Genomic DNA, 21,700 nt, shown 5'->3' with positions numbered 1-21,700 from the left:
TAATTGTAACACCAAGATATATCTACATTGCCTAACCTCTCTAGGGTAACCCACACATTCCTACCTTATGATACTCCAAATCTGTTTTAAAATCCAACATGTGTCATCAACATGTCATTAAATTGATGGTGGTTTTACTAAGTATTTGCATTTTATCTATCAATGTACATAATTGTACATGATATATATGATGATCGATTGAATGGATTTGCTGATCTTTAGTTAATATTTGCACTTGCAATAAAATTGGATCAGTTGATATCTCAAGTATTCATTTATGGACTTCGTACTAGATAGCAGTGCAATATCAAGTACACTCATTGACATTTCTATGAAGGCATTGTCAACAGACAACATAATCATCACAATCTTCACAATTCACTGGTACAAGAAGTGTTTACAAACTAAATCTATAATCTATCTAATTTTGTCTTTTAATAAGTCATCTGTCACTTTGTACATTAAATATATATATATATATATACACACATATATATATATATATATATATATATATATATTCATATATATATAGTGAATGAACTAGTGACAGGGATGGTCAATGACCCTAACCATGTATTAACTTAAATTAAACAAACCAAAAGGCTAAAATAAACTATGTTTTCTACGTACATCTTCTGTTAAGGAATGTTTCTGTTATATTTTTCTATTTATGACATGATAATGTACTATGCTTTTACTTTAGGTTAACCAATATACAAGTGAGAAATTTATTTTGACTTCTGGAACAGACTTCAGTCAATTCCATTGTCTGGGGCTTGGAAAAATATTCGGTAATCATTTTTTAAAGCATGGTGAATTTGACATAGTTTATCTCATTGATAGAAATATATTTCTGTTCTGTGAATTTAATTAAAAACTGACAATCAAGAGAAAAAATGCACTTTTGTCAAGTCAAAGCATCATTTCAAATAAGTGTTTCCTTCAGATGAGCAAGTGGGTTCTCTTAAAACTAATTTCACACTTATCTCTCCATTTTATAATCAGACATCCTGGAACATGATATTTTCCTCAAAAGAGGGTTGATTTATAAGTGCAGTACGTGATTCAGCTGTGATCACAGAAAAAAAAAAACTTAATGTTATTTCAAAGTCAAATAAACCTGGACTTATTGAGTGCCGCTAGTGATAGTAAAATAAAGCAAGTATTACTAGTACAATCACTTCAAGGCTGGAGAGGATACATTTTCATCAGTGAACATGGGTGATCCAGCAAACCTGGAATGGATTTCCTAAAAGTCATTTGCTATATGTTAGCAAATGTTTTCGATCCTGGACCAGATCCATTCCAGGTTTGCTGGATCATCCAGCTTCACTGATGAAAGTCTATCTTCTACATCATTAGAGAGCTTTAATAAATCAGGTTCATAGGGTCTGATTTATTAAAGCTCTCTAAGATCACAGGAGAACCTGAAGGATCCAAGAAACCTAGAATGGATCTGGTCCAGAATTGAAAACCTTTGCCAACTAATGGCAAATGATTTTCAAGAAATACATCCCAGGTTTGCTGGATCACCCATGTTCACCTATGATAGCCTACCAGTCTTAGAGAGCTTTAATAAATCGGGTCCAATGTTTCAAACTATGTGATATGTGATGTAAATGTTGGGGAAACATTAAAAATGCTAGAAATAGCAAACACATATGGAACACTAAAGGTTGTGCAAAGTATAAAAAAAAAGTTATTTTGAGTGAAGAAAACCTTGATGAAGATAATGCAGGTGTTTGACTAAGTAGGAGAGCCAAACCTTGGTGGCAAAAAAAGGAATTGAATATGATTACAGGTGCTAAGTTTTGGATATTTGTATAGCCAATTGCCAAGTTGGCATAACTGCATTTAAAGATCTAACAGGTTAAAAGTGTCTTTAGTATATAAATGAGTAAGTAAGGATATAAGAAAGTAAATCCTGCTAATGGTAATTAATACATGTGGCATCAGCCTAAAGTGCAATGGTCCACCATGTAACCATCTGTTATAGTTTTGGTAGGCTAGTATTGGATAATGGTATGTTCCACGCCATACACTGTTGTCAATCAGTACATGGTACACCGCCTCCAAAAATCAACACTTTATGTGCTGCTGGCCATATTGGAATCTTATATTGATAGCATATCATACTACTTAAAGTATGCACTAGGACTTAGTAATATTCAATCTATCCCATAAGGGGTAGTTACTTCTTTTCATCTTGATTCCCAGTCGTGCTCCATATGCAACTTAATAAAAAAACAAAAAAACATTTAGTAGCAAATCTGTTCTGTTCCAAATAGAACCTTTTACTATGTCCTATCCTTGACTGTCCTGACCTTTGGCAAGTATTGTCTACTGGATGAAACCCATGATTTTTTCTTTCTTTTTCTGTTTGGTTCCCTAAATGATTACCAAAGGAAAAAAAGGTTACATTTTACCTTCATAAATTCTGAAAAGTAATACAGTTTATTATAAGTAAACTTCAACAAAAGGGCAAAATACTAACACCATAAAAAGTCCCCAACAGATTTACTTTGAATTAAATAAAATGAAATATATTCATAAGGAAGTAACCACAGGGCATATGCAAGTTAGCATAACGAACAAAGTAAACAATGGCTTCATCTGATGCACAATTTTACTAAATAACCCCATAATTACCTTTAATACATTTAGAAGATGTTTTTAGGAAAAATAGTGAATAATAAATCTACATAAATACAGGTAATTTTTTGTATATGACTTTTCAGTTCCTTCATTCTGATAAGCAAACTTCCCATCTGGGTAATATTGCACCAATAGGTGACAGAAAAAGATTAAAGGAAAAATATTGTCAGGATAAAATGTTTTGAAAATGTCAGCTTAATTACCAAACCACAGAAGCAAAAAGATCTTTGTCCTGTTGATAAATCTTTTATTATACTTAGTCACATCCCAATATTGACAATAAAGAATAAAAGTGGTTCAAGGGACTTTTTAGGCATATATATTACCATGAACTTGATTAAAAATGCTTAAATACAATTTTTCATAAAAATAATCATTATATTAAATTAACAATAGTAGATTGGTTTTCAATGGTAAAATTTTTGACCTGTTTCACGGACATATAATCCGCTTCCTCTGGAAAACAGCCATCAGACAAAACTAACCCTCTTGCAATTGCAATACCTATTACCTATACCTATACCTAATACCTATACCTATTGCAATTACTTCCTTCTTCAATACACCATTGAGACCTAAATAGGGGACATCAAGGGAGAAAGCAAGCAATCACCTCCAAGCGTCTAATGTATGAAACATACAAACTTGCAAAAACACACCCAGCTATTTACATAAATTGTTTTTCACCAAAGATAATAATGCAGCTTGGGTTCACACAAAACAAAGGTATAGGCTCTTAACATATATTTAATTTGTGTATTTTTCCTGAGTATATTCAGGGTACATCTTTCAATAAATGTCACTATTTAAGTTGGTATTGCCTGATTATCCTGCAATAAACATCCTTGTTCAGGCATTTCCCATTATGATGTGACATAAAATTAATAATTAATGAGCTGGAGAAGATAGAAAAACAGAGATGCAAAAAAAGAGCGAAGAAATAGAGAATAAAGAAGGGGAATGTGGAAAAACATGGGGTGAAGAGTGTGGCTATTAGTTTCCAAACCAATATTTATTATCTGTTGGAAACTGCTAGCTTCTGACTGACTGTTATACCTGTCAAAATTTAACAGTGATCTCAAGGGAAAGGGTGGACAAGGGATACTTCTGCACCAGGCCCCAATAAAAAGTGACTGACTTTTGAAATATTGGAACTTTTAGAAATGGGGGAAGTAAACAGCAAAAGCCTTTGTTATTATGCTACAATATAGTGCGAGAGTGAGCTAAAAAGCACTTAAAAAGTGCTTAACTAAACCTAGATGCCTTGGCTAAGCAGTACAAATACTGGTTACCTTTAACTAAGTCTAGCTAAGAGTATATTAGTATATACAATGACTGAAGATGAAAATGTTCAAAAATTTGTTATTTGTAATTTATAGTAAAATCTATCTAAAGTATTTGAATGCCTTGTAAAACATGATTACATTGTACTTTGTTTTGTTAAAATGCATTCCAATACTAAATATGAATACATGGTATTGTTATTCATGCCATTATTATTAATTCTGACTGCTTTTTCAGCTGAAGACATTGACATTGACCTAGCAACTATGAAAGCCAATGCAAATGGATTCACTGGATGTCTCTCTGCTGTTCGATTTAATAATATTTTCCCACTGAAGATTGCATTTCAAAATAATCATAGCTCTCAGATTATGATAAAGGGTCAAATATCTGAATCTGGCTGTGGTTCCCAAAATGGTGAGGATGCAACATCTGGAGAAACAACCCATTCATTTGCAGGTAATACTACTTAAGTTGGTATTATATGTAATATGTGGACTGCACTTTAAGTATCTTTTGAAAGATTACTGGAAAATGAATGAAAAATGTACTATATAAGATAAAGAGTGTGTGCACATTAAACCCTACATTGTTCATAGTTGTACAGAGCTCAGTAGAAAAACAGGGTTTGTTACTGTAACACCTAAACTTAAAAATAAACAAAAAAAAAACATAATTATTAGTAAAAATACATAATTGGAAAAAAAAACAGAGAAGTCACTGATAGTTGGAAGATTATGCTTTAAATAAATAAAGACCAAGAAAGTGATATACCAAGGAGGAATTAATGTGGTAAGTAGTCAAATCAGCATCCACTGGAAATGTCAAGGCCTACAAAGTATTTATTTTAATATATATTTCTGGAATTTAAAGTAATCTTAGATAAAGTTTTGTCAAGCGACTAATATCAACAGATTAGATCAAACACAGTGGTCCTGATATACCAGAGCTCTCCAAGACTGGCCAAGATAGACAATCAAGGGAGACCCTGGATGATCTCAAATTCAATGTATAATATAAAGAACTCTCCATTTCCTGAAGCCTTTTGCCGTAAGGCTTAATCAGGGGAGGTTAGAGAGCATACTAAACATATATATCACAGAAAAGATATAGTTACAATAGAATCTTGGCAATAGTGCAAACAATGCAATACATTTTCCATAATCCGTATATCAAGAATAAAAAGCAATTACATAGTGAACGTATAATATATATGGGATTAGAAAGAATCATAATCCTAATCAATCAAAAAAAAAACAACTTCATGGTAAAGACTGGTACACTTACTTGGTAGGTTTGAGATATATAATGTGGTTAAGTAGGATGGAGTGTGCTAACAGGTTCAGCTAGATGGTTTAGACGAAGGTGTATTAGGTGGATGGGTAGTCAAACTCTAGAATAAAATGTATATAGGTAAAGGTTTTGTTGCAAGGGTTGTGATTATGGTAGGTGAACGATAGGTACAGGAAGAGGACAAGGTGAAGTGGTTACCTTAGATGGAGATAATCCAGAAAGAGGAACTTGTTTCATGGAAAAATATACATAGTAGGATTAGTGTAAGGGAAATCCATATTTATAAACATATTTTTTTTGTGAAATACAATGTGTCTTTTATATTGAATTGGTTGCCGTAAATAGCAGTTTTTTGTTTACATATATATATATATATATATATATATATATATATATATTGTGACAGAGTGTCACTAAGAGGGGCAGGAAAGTGTATTAAAGGCTCCAGAGCAAACTGATCAGCAAGAGGCTGGAGGAAGAGGATCAGCCACTGTGTTGCAGGCTGGAGTGTGCTTAGAAGGCAGCCAGAGAGTTCCAGACTGAGAAGGCAGCCAGAGGGTTCCAGGCTGAGAAGGCAGCCAGAGGGTTCCAGGCTGAGAAGGCAGCCAGAGGGTTCCGGGCTGAGAAGGCAGCCAGAGGGTTCCAGGCTGAGAAGGCAGCCAGAGGGTTCCAGGCTGAGAAGGCAACCAGAGGGTTCCAGGCTGTGAAGGGAGCCAGAATCTGTTCCAGGCTGTGAAGGGAGCCAGAGTGGTTTCCAGGTCGCATAAGAGGGGACTGAGCTCAAGGGAAGCCAGCAGGCAAAACCAGATTGAAACTGTAAATGAAACAGTTTTGATTTAGTGTCTGTTAGTAAGAAAAGGCACCTAAGTGAGGTAGACAGAGGCCCAGCGGGGCTACTGTTTGCTATTTTTGGTTTAAAGTGCTGGAGAGTGTGCTGTAACATACATTTATATATGCTGTATACATATATACATATTTTTTTCCTTTTCTATAATATTTTAATATGCCTATTTGCATTTTCAAATGCTTATTGTAAAATAATTATTTGTAATAATAAATTATTGTAAATAAAAGTGGATGGAGGAGAGTGAACAAAGAGTGGGTGGAGGAGAAGTTCAGGAGAGGAAGAAAACGTAAACTTGCCAGTCACAAGCTGGCCACTTCTAAATACTTCAGAAATCATTATAAATTGTATGGATACAAGCTGACCCAGCCAGTGCTACCAGGGAAGACTGACATTTTAGTGCAAGTAAGTAAGAATAGATTAATATTTGAAAGATTAGTTTTTGAGTATACTTCCTTAATACATTTAATATAACTGTGTGAAAACTTAATAACATGAATATCTCATAACTTATAATATAATAATATAATACTATGTGTTTCCTCAGATCATTCAAGACCAATGGATAATGGGGAACCTCTCACTAATGTGCTGAAAAGTGGTTTTGCTGTTGTTGGAGGTAATAAAAATACAACTAAAATAAAATGTACTCAAATTTTTATAGTAAGGGGGCTAAAATGAACAATGGGAACAGAATTGTATTGTAAACACATCATTCTAACAGATTTCCTTGTTCACAAACAAGCAAACTGAAACTGGATAAATATGCAGAGTGAATTTTTGAGTGCAAAGCCTACAATAAGTTGCAGACCACTGTCAGTCCCAATACAGGTGCTAATACACACAGCAATAGAAAAAATGTCCAGTGTTTCTCTGCACCTGATCACTGCAGCAGTGACCTCACTAGTAGACGAAAATATCCATACCGGTCCAGGGTAAACCTGCCTAAAGTATATACTTTGCTCCCAATATCACACAGATCCCCTCACCCGCTCAAACACAACTTCCAGTTTCCAGAGCAGTGAAAACTGCACCCCTAACCCCTATTGTTTTTTTCTTTCTACCAGCTGAAGCTGGAGCCCCTTCAAACAGAAAGGATCAAACACTGAGATGATGACCAGAGAATATGCAAGCTTTGGTCACCATTTCAGTGTATGATCCTTTCTGTTTGAAGGGGCTCCAGCTGCAGCTGGTAGAAAGAAAAAAAATCAATAGGGGTTAGGGGTGCAGTTTTCACTGCTCTGGGAACTGGATGTCCTTTACATTGTCTGAGTGGAGCATTTACCATATAGTGCAGGGGTTCAATTGGGCACCTACCAGAATACCTACTCCAAACATGATTCCCAAAATCCTCTGTTCTCCCCAGCTGCCCTGGATAATACATATGCAGATAGTAAAGCCAAAACATCAAGACTGCTTAGTTTTTCCAAGTCCCTAACTTAGGCAAACTGGGTATAGAGGGTAAGCCGGGAAACAAAGCAAACTACATTTATTAGGCAAATTTCCCCCATGGCAGTCCATTTCCACTATACACTTGTTCAGCATGACTGAAACTCATGGGAAAAAAGAACAGTGGTCCTTTTAGTGAATTTTGATTACAAAGACCCTTTAATTGAATAAAATTACTGATTGTATTTATATACATGGCATTCTTCATGACACTTGAACTCCCATAGTTGTAAATAGTTGTCTGTTTTTACATTTTTACAGGTGTCATAACGGTTGCTGTATTCATTCTCTTATGCATCTCTGGCATAGCAATAAGAATTCATCATCAGAAGAATACATATAAAAAGAATGAAGCCAAAGAATCAGAAAATGAGGACAATGTAGAGGCAGCGGCAGTATTGAAAGCTGAAATCAGTATGCAAAATACAATCAACGAAAGTCAAAAAGAATACTTTTTCTAATTCGCTCTCATTGTGTGGCCAAACAATGGGACAGACAGACTTTCTTGCTAAGCAAGGGGCACTAGATGAACAACAATATCAACCCATTGTACATGCACTGCAAGCAAATGATGGACTGGATCTGTATTAAAATGTATATGATCAGCCATAGTAAAGTTTAAAGAGTCCTCTAAAACCGCTTGCATTGAGTGGGTACGAAAGCATTCTCGGTGATGGCAATCACTGTATTGTGTACTCTTTAGTTGTTGATAGTTCCAGGTTGTTCAGGTGTGACTTTTCAAATCTGAAGATTTCCATACTGAGTTATAATTTCAAGACTATCCTGACTCTAAAACTCTTATAATGTTTGTGTGATTGAAACCTTTTGTTTATGGTACCATCTGATCTGTAATATTTGCTTCAAAAAAGGAAAGGTAATTTAGTGTTTTATATTGTGAAAGCCTCTAAATGATTTATGTCACATTAAAGTTTCTTCAAATTAAATAGTACCTTTGTGTAAAATGTAACCAAAACTGGGAAAGAAAAAAACCTTGCTCTCATCAGAGCTGGAAAAACATAATTGACTGCAAATCCTCCTAGAGGTAGATAGAGGTAAACAGTGAATCCATTAGAATTTCTTCAAAAATCTATTTTCTGTACATTATTAGAACACAATTTTATTTGCAGTTGCACATATTTTATTCATAAATAAATCCAGCCATAACTACATTTAAGTTTAAATTAATTAAGTTTAAACTAATTTCAAACCTTGTGATTCACAAACCCCTTGACACTCTGCATATCCAGAAAAACCTCTTTGGCTTTATTGCATTCTGTATTACCTGCCTGCCATCACTATATAATAAATTAGCATTAGGATCCATTGTTCAGGTAGGAGCCACATTCTTAGTTACACAATGTTGTAAAGATGACCGAACTACAAGAGTAACTGAAAGGCATATAGATTTTTTTCAGATAAGACAATTCATTCCTTATTTAGCTGTTCCGGGTTCAATTTTAAATTCAACTCGTGGCAACTCTGTCTTGAATAAACCAAACTTTTACTCTTTGTGCAAAAACCTGTAACACAATAAAATCTGGAAAAATACCCAGGTACAGCCTTATAACATTTCATGCAACCCTCCTAATTAGTCTAAAATGGAAACTACCCCTTCTGGAAAATTACTTGCTAACCCTTTATTTTATTATAAATACATTTAGGAAGGCATCACACCTATATGTATTATGCTGTTGTAGCTGTCCTTAATTTTTACCCTGTTTGTGCACTTTTTTCATGGGTTGATGCCAATCCAGAGATTTTCTGTACAACAAACAGGTTATTGTGTTTGACATCTAAACAGTTGCATTGTGAGCCAGGAATCACTGCAAATATGGATCTTTGTTTAATTTTCCATTTGTAAGTGGGTCACAAAATTGTAATAAGTATCTATTTTGTAAAACTTAAAGCCCAATTCACTTTTAGTTTGATACTGTTTAATAAATTCCAAAAACATGAAAATAAAAAGTTTGCAGAATCTTACAACTGTTTTTTTTTGTTTTTTTTAAACATCAACATCCTGAAAAGCAAAGCCTGCCCCTGTCAGCATAGTGTAGTCTGCTTTTATAAAAGCGGAGGGCAGTTACACCCTAGTTTTAATTAGACCTATAACTCTGCTAACAGCAAAGCTTCTGGTACCAGTTAATTGAAAAGCTCCAGCTTTGACTCCGCAGGGTAACTTTAACACAGAGATCAAGGGTCATTTACCACATCTTGCTTGCAGGGGACTAAATTTTCTACCCACTACTAGACAGCTGAATAATCTGTTTTTTTAATTGCACTTAGATGCATACACATGCATGATTGTAATACTTAAGAACGAATGTTTATGCACTTCTGGAACCAGCCTTAGTTTGGGAGATCAGTTGTGATTGACCCTAAACTGCAACATGGACAATCAGATATTCTCCTAAATATATTTGGCCAGGGGTATTTGTTTTGACCTAAATATTAAAGATATAGCAACATTTTCAGGACTGGGTAACAATTTATTTAGAAGAAAACTATAGTATCAGAAAGCATAGTTATACAACTCATATTGGTAGTGAAATATTTGCTATAGTGGCGAATTAACCAGAAGTTGGCGTTCAAAAGAAAATGTATTTTATTTTGAGTAAAAATATACATTCTTTAAGAAATACACTAACCTAACTTTATGAGCATGGCATACTATATAATGTAGTAAAAGCCATATATTGTTTCCCAAGCATTTAATTATTGGTTATTCATTTGCTGCTATTGTAGAAGGATTATTCCCCAAAAACACTTAATTGATTAACTATGTGTTTGATTATATTGTTATCTGAAATGTAATAAACATTGCTACACAACTAATTTTTAATTTATTGTAGAAAATAATTTATTTTATTCAGAATTAAACACTAACTTTTATGGCAACTTGTGTTTCCTTTTCTAATAAAAAATAAAACTGTATTATTAATCTGCTTTTGAACACATTTTTTTATCTATATATTCATTGGTAATTGAAGTTTTACTTTTATTGGATATTTACTACCTACATACAAATGATTTTATTACGAAAAGTTTTTTTGGCATATATATAAATTTAACAGGTAAACGAATTTAAAAAAATGCATTTTACTTTATGCTATCTTCCTATCCCATCTATCAATTTTGCTCTCATACCTTTATACCTGTTAAGGACCAAAAACAGTTAGTTTTCACTATACACATGTAAAATGGTGATATCCTTGCTATTACATTAAAAAAAAAACCTATTTACATAATAAAAAACACAAAAAAATCTTAAAACATAAAATGGCATTCATTTGCCCTGATTTATTTAATCTCTACACGATGGGAGAAGATAGATTCTCATTGAAGAACCTGGGTAATACAGCAAACTTGGAATATATTTATTTCTAAATTTAATATTATAGCTAGTCCCCGGGTTAATGATAAGGACTGTATGTTTGTTCTTAAGTTGAATTTGTAATGTAAGTCGGAACAGGTACATTATTTTAATAAATGCAATTAGGACAGATGTTTGTCTCAACATAATAGGCAGCGTGGTGTCAGATACTGTATAAAATCCTCATGATATGCAAAAAGAAACAACTGCAAAGTTTGTCTTGGTCATTAAAGAGTTACAAGAGGCTGCAGAAAGACCTTACCTCCCTAAAATCACCCACAACCTTAGCTGTGTTTAGCAAAAGAATTCTTCTGCAAGTCATGCAAACTGCCCCTTCTCCCCTTCAAGCCTCCATTCTACACACAGCGAGCAGGGAAGCCCCGTTCGTATCTAGGAGGCGTCTGTATTTCGGATGTCCTTTACCCGGAGACTACCTGTACTGGCAAATGTTTTAAATCCTGGACCAGATCCATTCCAGGTTTGCTGGAGCTCCCCTGACCTTCCATGATAGTCTATCTTCTCAAGACTTGGAGATTGTTAATAAATTAGACCCCTTGCTTGGGACTTTCTATCAATGGCCCTTTAAGAGCAAAGAGTTTTAACTTTCTGTCCTGCCAGTAATATTTTATTAGACAGGAAATGAGGGGAATTCTCCAACGGCAATATAGACTTTTCTTTAATAGAGCAAGGCTTGGTAAAACCCTTGCCAGATTTTTCATCACTCCATATTTGCTTAATCCATTGTCAGCTTGCAAGTAGAGAGAAAAAGGATTTCTGAGCTCTGGATTGTAGCAGAAACATTTCAGTAGTTCTAATCCTTTCCTCCCCTTCCCTAGCCAATTCAAAACTAAGAAAAATGTTTTTAGTGTAATCTGCACTTTGAAGACTGCATTTAAGACTAATCAAGTAAATTTAGATTCTAAAAGGTTTAAGGTTATTTATTGCATCTCAAAGTTTACTTGTGGGAGTTTGATTGGTGATAGTCTCTAACTTTATTTTTTCTTTTCCTGGGCAGACTGGGAAAGGCATAAAACCCCAGTCAGATTTTCATTATGGTCTGTATGCCCATTGTGAATGGTTACTCTCACTTCCCTCAGAAACAGGAAGCAATGATAAATCTCTTTAGTGGGGACAAACAGACCAGCAAAACAGATTGCTGCATTAAAAAATAGGGAAAAATTAGAGTTCTTTTTAGGCTATTTCTACAGTCCCATTTTTCCTGCCCCGCTAATGGCCATTCCTCTCATTTCTTTTTTTTTTTTTGCACTTACAAGGTGCCAGAGGAACAGGAAGTGAAATATATCCCAACAGGATCATAGGGAGCAATATTACTTAATCAGAATTATTTGACTTTTTATAATCATTGCAGTCGCATTTTAGGAGTGAAATCAACAATTTTTGTGCTTGCAGATGCAAGGTGGAATATATATTCCTTTAACAGACATGAGTTCAAGCTGAAATTGCTTTAACAAGGACTGAATACACAAAAAACAGTACCAATTATCAGATTGCCTCTTAAGGCAATTATTCTTTATAAGGATTTTTTGCCTTGATTGAAATATTCTTTCTTTCTTTCAGTACATTTCTAACCACTTCAACCTCTGTGGACAACTAGGCAACTTTACCCCTTTCAGATACTTCTTTTAAAAATGGAAATCCTGACTTTAGTTCTGCTTTAAGCCTAGCTTTCTGTGTAAATATATATATATATATATATATAATTTTACGTGTTGCACATTATATATTGATACTCAATATGCCTAGAATGTTGGGACATTTATTGAAGCTAGTCTTTTCATAAATGACAAACTTCATTAGAAAGTAATTAGAGCAGAGCAATAAATTGAATATGTGTCTATGTAATTATTATAAAAACAGGAAGCAGTATAATCACATGTCGTCGAGTGAGAACTAATTAAGCAATTCAGTCTTTAACTGACCTAGATAATGATACCTTTACATAAGTTTTTTATGTGTTTTTTTTTTTAATAGTAACATACGTAGTCACAACATTGGTCCAAACAGAAGCCTAAATAAAGTCAAATTATATTATAACAATTCTTACTGTGCAACTTTTTTCAAGAAAACAAATCACAAAAAGAAACAAAGTGCTATAATAATTATGAAAGCCTTCAGTAAATAGATCAAATAAAATGATAAATGATTATTTTGTGTTGACAAAATATTTAGAACTTTTGCCTTGTAGCCATGGGTCTCTGGCCACAAAACTCATCAGTGACAATTTTACTAAGTTTTTACGATTTGGGCTCTGTCTATAAAGCAGTGAATTTAATATTGCCTGAAACATTCCCTGGATAATCTATTACTGTCATTGAAACACGTGGACCTGTAAAATTCCCACAAGGGCATGTTTCAGGGAATATTCGATTCACTGCTTTATAAATAGACCCCTTTTTGTATGTAGGACTCTGCCCTGGTGTTATGAGATGTTTATCTGCCTGTCGATTCTGTGCTGTGCGCCATCGCAGTGTTAAACACAGTTTATTCTGTCCAACGATGTCATTTGCAGCAGCCAGGAGAACTAAGCAGTAGCCCCTGCTTCCCTTTAGCCGTGCGTGATGTGATTTACTGGCATCCCCAGCACCACTCTGTGAGGCTGTGCACAGCTGAAGGGGCAATTATCTCCTAAGTCCTGCATGGCCATTGGCTGCTGGGAATTTATAGCCTCTCTGTCATTCAATCACAAGTAGGGCAAAATACTGTATTTTAGTAAATCAACCCTATGCCAGGAAAAGATGTTGGAATCCATATTTGATTTTGTGCTTCTACATATATAATTCCCAAACACTTTGAAATGCTAAACTGGACAAAATTCCTCATAAAGCATTTTTTTATTTATTTATGTTTAATTCTCCATGATGCAAAATGGACTGACATTTCTATTCAATTATTAGTTTAAAAGTCTTGCAGAGCAGTTTTAATAAAAAGGCTTTCTCAAGAAGCTTTAGGCCATTCATTTGAAGTATGTATATACAATATATTTAGGATTACTCCATCACAAAGGAATATATTCTTTCCTTTTCAAAATAGAATGTTTTTCATGATACCACTGTAAATATTACCCTAAAACTGAGGGAGGGGTGACTAGGCAAGACTACACAGCACATTTCTTTATGCTCAAGAGGTCACTTACCAAAGGAACCACTGATTGTAGGCACATGACTGTGGCAAAACTTTAAAAATTAAACCCCAAAAAAACACACCATCATATGTTGGTTAAATGGCCCATAGGCCTTTTGTTATAACTAAATATTAACTATTAACTTTATTATTATAAATAACAAATATAAAAAAACAATGTAAATATATTCATCAATATAATCAAGTGTCAACAAATATTAGACACATAATAACAATACATTAACCGTAAATTAACCCTAAATAACAAAACATAACAAATAAACATAAACAACACTGACTCCCCAACTTCAGCTTTACTGGTTGCTGGTCCTCGCAGGCCATCATCTTTTTTGGGTCTTCACCTTAACCACAATTGCTCCCAGCTTCCCATTCTCCCAGCTCGGGAGCGATACATACCTGTCAGTCCTGTGCAGCCCCCCCAACAATTTTCACTGAACACCATTAACCAAAAACAGGAACTCCATACCATAGATGGGTCCCTATTTCCATAACCATTGTTAACCAACCAGCACACTCCCCTCGAGGACCTTAACCCCCATAGCGCCACAAGCGAGACTCCTCACGCTTGTGTGCTCCTTCAGACCTACAATGCCCTTTAAATCCCATCCTGAAGGTCCAGGAACCAAAAGTCAGTACCAACATCCATCAAGTGCACCCCAAATATATCCCTGTCTCAACTTCCAACTCCCTATACCTTACCACCAAACCCCCGTTCCTAACAATAAACTGTCCTACATCCCTATTTAACTTCTTTCTTGCCTTAATAAATCTTTCAACTGACCTAGCCTCTCTCCAATGCAATCTACCCACCATATAGGACCAAATCACTATGAGGTTCTTCAAGGTTGTCCGCAGCCTCAAAAATTCCCACTTAATGTCTCTAATCAACTCCTGCACCAGCCTAACTTCCAAATCATTCCCACCAACATGCAACACCAACCCATCGGGCACCCTGTCCAACCTCACAAATCGGTGAACTACCTGCATGACCCTGCTCCATTGCAAACCCAGTATACCAAGCCACACAGTATTACGATATACTGAGCCTACATAGGTATCACCTAAGATCCATACCAATCTGGGGCAACCACGTGTAACAAGAACAGAATTGAATATCTGCGTCAAGGTAACAACAGCCAACTCCGAACGCCCCCCCAGCAAACCAATTATAAACCAGATAATAAACCTCTCTTAACCATAAAACACCCCACAAAAATCCTGATTAACCACCTCCAAATCACCAAAATGACCCCATACCAGCTAACAAACTACAAGAAGAGGATGAATATACAGCTTAAAACGCTGTGATTCCCACCACCCAATGTGTTTATTTATGCCCTCCCCAAATCCCTGGGCTGCTTCCGTGGCTGCTGGATGTGATGAAAATTCATTCTCATTTAAACCTTCAGCCCTTAAACATTTTCTAAACACCGCCAAAAATTGTTACCTTGACAGAGCCCGCCCATCTGCATGAATTAATAGCAGGCCCCCTCCCTCCGGCTGCACCCTTAAAAATTCCCCAACGGCCACCACTGAGCAAGCCACTCAACCATCAACCCTTGCCAATTCCACACCAAAACCCCTGCTTAATTGATCAGTTTTAGACTTGGAAATCCATAGATTGACTTTCTTTCTGGACCAATCCAACTCCCCCAGTTGCCGGGCTCACCAACCCCGTCTATCTGCATTGCCCCCAAAAAAGCTGCCCTAAACAGCAAAACCTCATACTAAGATGCACAAACCGCACACAACCTCCCCAAAACAGCCCTCAACAGGGCAAATGATACAGGCCTTCGTCTATCCGCCACCCTTTTCCCTTTTTGGTTACCCTTTAGAACCTGCCTAGCTAAAAATTCCTTACTAACACCTTGTAAACCCAATAACTTAAACAAAACGGCCAAAGCCGCCAACTTCTGGTTAACCATTGACACTGACACCCCTTTTGCGAAACAACGACACAAAAAATACAGTAAAAAACTGGTCCTATTAATCTCCAACTCCCCCCCACCTTACTGAGAACAAAAACTAAATCATTCTGCCCACAAAGCCGAATAAGCCGTCCAAGTAGGCTGATTCATGGCTGCCGAACCATACCCCCTAGGAGTCCAATACGATCCTCCACAATTCTGGTGTGCAACCGACTCTTAGCTTGAGAAAAGGCATCCGAGAAATTGAGACAAGACATCAGCAATGTTATTCCCCACACCAGGCACTGCCCCTACCCGCTATGTTCATCCTTATACATATCAACACCAAATGTCTCAATAATCGAATCACTGGCCCAGACGAGGCCTTAAAGGAGTTCACTTCCTGGACCACACCCATGTTGTCTCAACATAAACATATCTTGTTGTTAGCCAATTCACTGCCCCAGATTTCGATCGCCACCAGTATGGGAAAAAACTTCAGCGCCACCAAATTAGACGGTAAACCCAACTCCACTGGCCAGGCCTCCGCACTCCACGCCCCTTGGAAATATGCACTATAGCCCGCAGCCCCTGCCACGTCCGCTAAAATCCCACTTTCTACAATAAAGTTTCCTGAACTGCTTTTTTCTCTTGGCCGCTTCCACAACTTCGCCCACCAACACGCGCAACTTAGCTTCCTGTAACCTACACTCCATTGCCTCAGTGTAAATTACACAGCCAGGTCCAAAGCCGGCCTTTCCATCTTGTCGGCCGCCAAAGGAAATCCAAGCCTTTCCGCAACTTATTAAAATGATGCCTCCAGCACCCAACAAACTGATGAATTGGCTGGGCCAATGCACAAGAAATCCTCCAGATAGTAAATGATGGACAGGACTTCTGTCACGTCCTTAATGACCCACTCAAGAAACGTACTGAATGTTTCAATGAGCGCGCAAGACAAGGGGCACTCTTTAGGCAGACACCTGTCCACATAGAAAGCTCCCTGCCAAACACACCCCAGAAAACGTTGGCTCTCCAGGTGCACCAGCAGCAATTGGAACACCGCCTCAATATCGGCCTTTGCTAGCAAAGCGCCTTTTTTATAACCCTGTACCCATTTCAGTGCACAATCGTACGAAGTATAGGACACAGAGCATAGCTTCAGATCAATGGCCATGTTAACGGAGCCACCCAGCTGAAAAAACAACTTTTTTGGGGACCAGCCCCAAAGGAGGCACCACCAAGTCCTCCACCGGACGCTCTGAAAATTGGCCTCTCATCTGACCCAACTCCACCTCTTTTTCCATCTTTGCTGTTACCACATTAGGACGATCCAGTGCTGACTTGCTCAAAGGGGCGGGATCCCCATCGAGCAAGGAATTTGAAATCCCTCCCAAAATCCCCGGTTTAATCCCATCTTCAACAATCGCGCTGTGGCCCTATCCTGATATCTATTTAGAAAGGGGACCATCCTTTCTACCATCACCGGCATGTTCCTTTTTTCCAGCGAAGTCTCTGGGCCAATCTTTCCCATGTTTAAAACATCTGGCAAGGTCGTGGCCCCGCCGCATCCAGAACACTCGTGCTGGAAATGGCAGGCTGCCCCAAACCTGCACAAACCCTTGTTGAATTGCCAACAAATACCTTTTTTTTTTTTTTTTAATATAATTTTTATTGAAATTTTCCAAGACAGTCTCCCTCTTTTCCTCTAAATACAGCTCCGTCCATGTGTTCACTGAAGCCGTTCATATTCTTGCTGTGTCTGGAAGCCCGCCTACCAGCGCCATCTTGGCCAGGCTGATCCGACGCTGCAAAGAATTCCGTCAATTTCCGCAGTGTGGAGCCGGTTTTCCGCTTGCCCATCGCTAAAAAAGGGTCCCCAGTATGCTCAGGAATAATGATGAGAAGAAAAAAAGCCTGCTAATAGCCGCTGTAATTCCCGGTGCACGAGCACGCTTCAGAGCCTCAGGCAAAAGCTACCATCCGCTTCCGCTTCCGGCCACACCCCCCCAACAAATACCTTTTTATTCGAAGGGCGGGGGACTGCAAGGTAACCTGACCCCTGGCCCCCCTATAAAGAACGAACTCACCACTCACGCTGATGTCATCAACTTTATCCAAAGACTAAAGTCTTTGTGATCCCAACGAATTGACGGACTAACTGCCTTGCGCTGCCTAAATTGCTCGTCATAGCAGAGCCATGCTAACCCGCCATACACCCCTATCGCATCTAACAGAATAATGCGTAGCAATGCTCAGGCGCCTTCTCCCCAAACAAACTGAAACCCACTGGTAGCTGGGCTGCTCACCTGATCCCCTGCCGCCTCACCCCCAAATGCCATTCCCCCATCCCTTTCCTGCTCCTCTAACCCCAACAGAACAGACCGCAAAACCCTCAAAATGTCATGCAAGCCCCGCCCCCAAAAAAATTCCCCCCAGCAACCTGACATATGCCTGCCACAGCCAGGATGCAGAAAGCTCTGCCGCCATCTTCTGTGCATCCTGCACATGTGCACTCTTTGCCACGAGGCTGGCTCACTCCGCCGCCATATTGGGGTAGGCCAGCAGCCTCAGCGCCATTTGGAGATAGCCCGGAGTCCTTTCCTTCCTAAACCCAGAGCCCCGTGACTACAGAACTCTACGCCAGGCTCCCGGAGGGACCCCTACAGGCCGAACCCACCCAGGTTCACCAGCAACCTGGCCACCTGATCCCCTAGGCCGGCTGCTAGCCCCGGGGAGCATCCTGGAAGCTTCAGCAACCATGTAAAGGCCCACACTGGCCTGCTTACCTCTGCCATCGGGCTCCACATGAATAGGCACCCAACAATGATTTGACATGTTGCGCTTTTAGCAGGAATGCACATAAATCCAATAATACTCTAAAGTTGAAGATTTTGTAAGAGGTATTGTTAATGCAAATGTGTTTCCTAATTGAATAAACACTCACTGATGATGCAAAACACAAGTTAAAACACAACCAGTGGTACCTGTTAAATATAACATTTATCACTGGATTACCCCTAAGGAGGCAGAGAATATTATCTATGCTTCTCGGAAATAGGAAAACAAGTAACTAGAGATGAGTTGTCAAACTTGGTTCCACAAATATTTAGGTTTCATATAAATATGCTTTAAGCACATATTAAGGAGTATGTTCACTAACTCAATGTAAGCAGTAAGAAAGGGCTTTATGGCCAAGCAGAAAGTTTCTATCTGGATAAGTTGCCCACATTTGCTGTAGTGCTGTCTTTCTCAACCTTTTTACTGTTAAGGAACTCTTAAAAATAGTTTTCATGGACACGTACTAAAATGATTAGTCATACAGCTGACTCTCATATGTGACTGGAAATTGGGATGGGCTGTAAATGTTGAAGAAAAATTTTGGTGTAATATGGTAAAATAAAATGGAGAATTGCAATCATGAATTAATTTATTAAGGTATGGTTCTTCCAAAATTTAAATCAATATATTGAGAGTTCAATTACTTGCACAATTCTTATATTAGTGGTCTGGCTACAGTTTAATATGCTTAGCAACAGCAATAAAAAAGCGAAAATATTGTTTACTAGCTTTGTATCAATCTTTATGACGTTCCTTTTTATGCAAATATGATTACTTTCTAAGATAATGGGAAAAAAATTATTTTCACAGTTTGATGAATAGTAACAACAAAAAGGTCATGGCCGCCTTTCTCTAATATTAGTTCCTAAATTAATAGGTATATTCATTTAAAAGTCAAATAAGGAAGTAAAGAATTGTACTATTCCTTACCTAATGCCTAAAATGTATACATAAGCAGCATAGTTTTAGAAATCTTTTAATTCTAAATGAAAACTGCACATGAAGAAGTCGTAGAGGAAAAATGCTGAAGGTCAACACTTGGTAAATTTTTTTTTTTGAATACTGCATAAATGTCAGGAATGTACATACACTGCCTAACCATCTTGTCAGTATTTCTTTAAACAGCTTATTTCTTCATTACAATAAAGAAGATTTTTTTTACCAATATACAGAATAATGTATTTCTACAAAGCTTTCATGAACTATAGCAGAAATAATGCATAGACCTGTTCTTTGACACATATAACCATTAGCTGCAGTAGATTAATTAGAAATAATATAACTAGAATTTAAGGTATACATTGTTTTCTCAGGCTTGGGTAAAAAAAAGATACCTCACCAATACGATAATATTCCCTCATTTTAATTCAAAAAAATAAGATTTATAGATGTTAACCACTTGGCGTCCACTGGTAATAAAATTAACGGTGAATCAGAGCATGCTTATTCCTAAACTGGCATTCATTTTGATGGTTCTAGAGAGACAGATATGATACTAAGATACCACACTACATTTCCAGGACCAAAGCTCAATGCCAGCTGCTTAGAGAGCGAGTTGTAAGACTGCACCATCGGTGAACAAGTAGGTGATTAGGTGAGGAGTATCCATACTGTTATTCTTACTGTGCTATACAATGAAACACAAAGAGTGGCACCTGGCACTCTTGTGCTGTTCTGTAAGTACAGGTGCCTAACAGGTGGTGGACCCAGGACATAGACATACATATGCACAAAATATTTTTATTATACAATTATTTTGCTTAAAATGCCATATTTGGCTTAAAAAAATTAATTTGTTTGGATAGACAAAAAAAAAAGCAAGAAATTTAAAAACTTACAAACACATTACAGAATTGTAAAAACTGGTCTGATAAGGGGTTGGGACTAAGGTGGCTTAGTGGTTAGCACTCTTTGCAGCACTAGGTCACACGTTCGAATCTTGGCCAGGACACTACCTACATGGAGTTTGCAGGTTCTCCCCATATTTGTGTGGGCTTCCTCCAGGTTCTACAGTTTCCACTCAAATTCTAAAAACATGCATTTAGGTTAATTGGCTTCCCCCAAAATTGACCTTAGACTGTATTAAAGACATATGACTGAGGTAGGGACATTAGATTGTAAACTCTTTAGTCCTTTTGAGGGACAGCTAATGACATGACTAGGGACCTTGTAAAGTGCTGCTTAATATGTCAGTGCTATATAAACACTGTAAAGTAATAATAAGATATTAAACAATTCTGTGAAAAAAACATGTTTTTTTGCTTATTGGAATAAAAATATACAATAGAATTACACAATCATTTGACCAGGTTGGCCTAACAGAGAGGCGAGAGAAAACACTATAAGGGTGCTCAAATGCTGTTATGCGACGCTGAAAAAGTCTTTGACTGGGCGGACTGCACTTTTATGCAGTGAACCCTGCTGCATGTGGGACAGGGGAAAATTCTGTATATTGCCTTGGATAGGGTCTCTATACTCATGCTCCACCACATCAGTTCGAGTAAACAATACTCTCTCTGATCCATTCCCCATCAGCAATGCCACTAGGCAGGGCAGTTCACTATTCCCCCTTATCTTTATCTTAACATTAGAATTTTTATTATGCATGATTAGAGCAAATAAAGACATACAGGGACTCTCTATACATGAATGACCTCCTGTTTCTGATCCCAGAGCCGGTAATATCTTTGCCTAAGGATGAAGGAACTGAAAGAATAAGGGACCTTGTCGAATTTTAAGATAAATTATTCTAAATCTGCTGCCCTGGGTGTTACTCTCCCACAGCCCCCACAGTCCCAATTGGCACACCCCTTTCCCTTCTAGTAAGAGAAAACTCATGTCCACTATTTGGGCACCTTTATACTACCTACTACTACTACTTTATACTACCTG

The 21,700-nt window shown here is 37.3% G+C and overlaps 1 protein-coding gene across 1 annotated transcript in view; it reads left to right on the top strand.

Moving 5' to 3' along the window:
* The window catches only part of CNTNAP4 (contactin associated protein family member 4), a 223,077-nt gene extending 212,617 nt beyond the window's left edge, over positions 1-10,460 (top strand). Inside the window, exons 21-25 of the mRNA XM_072415021.1 lie at positions 707-794; positions 3,642-3,644; positions 4,186-4,401; positions 6,627-6,698; positions 7,790-10,460. Of these exons, the coding sequence (XP_072271122.1) occupies positions 707-794; positions 3,642-3,644; positions 4,186-4,401; positions 6,627-6,698; positions 7,790-7,989 (579 nt within the window). The 3' untranslated portion in view covers positions 7,990-10,460. The remainder of the gene's footprint in view (positions 1-706; positions 795-3,641; positions 3,645-4,185; positions 4,402-6,626; positions 6,699-7,789) is intronic.
* Positions 10,461-21,700: the final 11,240 nt, after the last annotated feature.

This window comes from Pyxicephalus adspersus, chromosome 6, assembly GCF_032062135.1.
Source record: "Pyxicephalus adspersus chromosome 6, UCB_Pads_2.0, whole genome shotgun sequence".
Classification (NCBI taxonomy): domain Eukaryota; kingdom Metazoa; phylum Chordata; class Amphibia; order Anura; family Pyxicephalidae; genus Pyxicephalus; species Pyxicephalus adspersus.
This window is presented reverse-complemented; position numbering and strand designations above follow the sequence as displayed.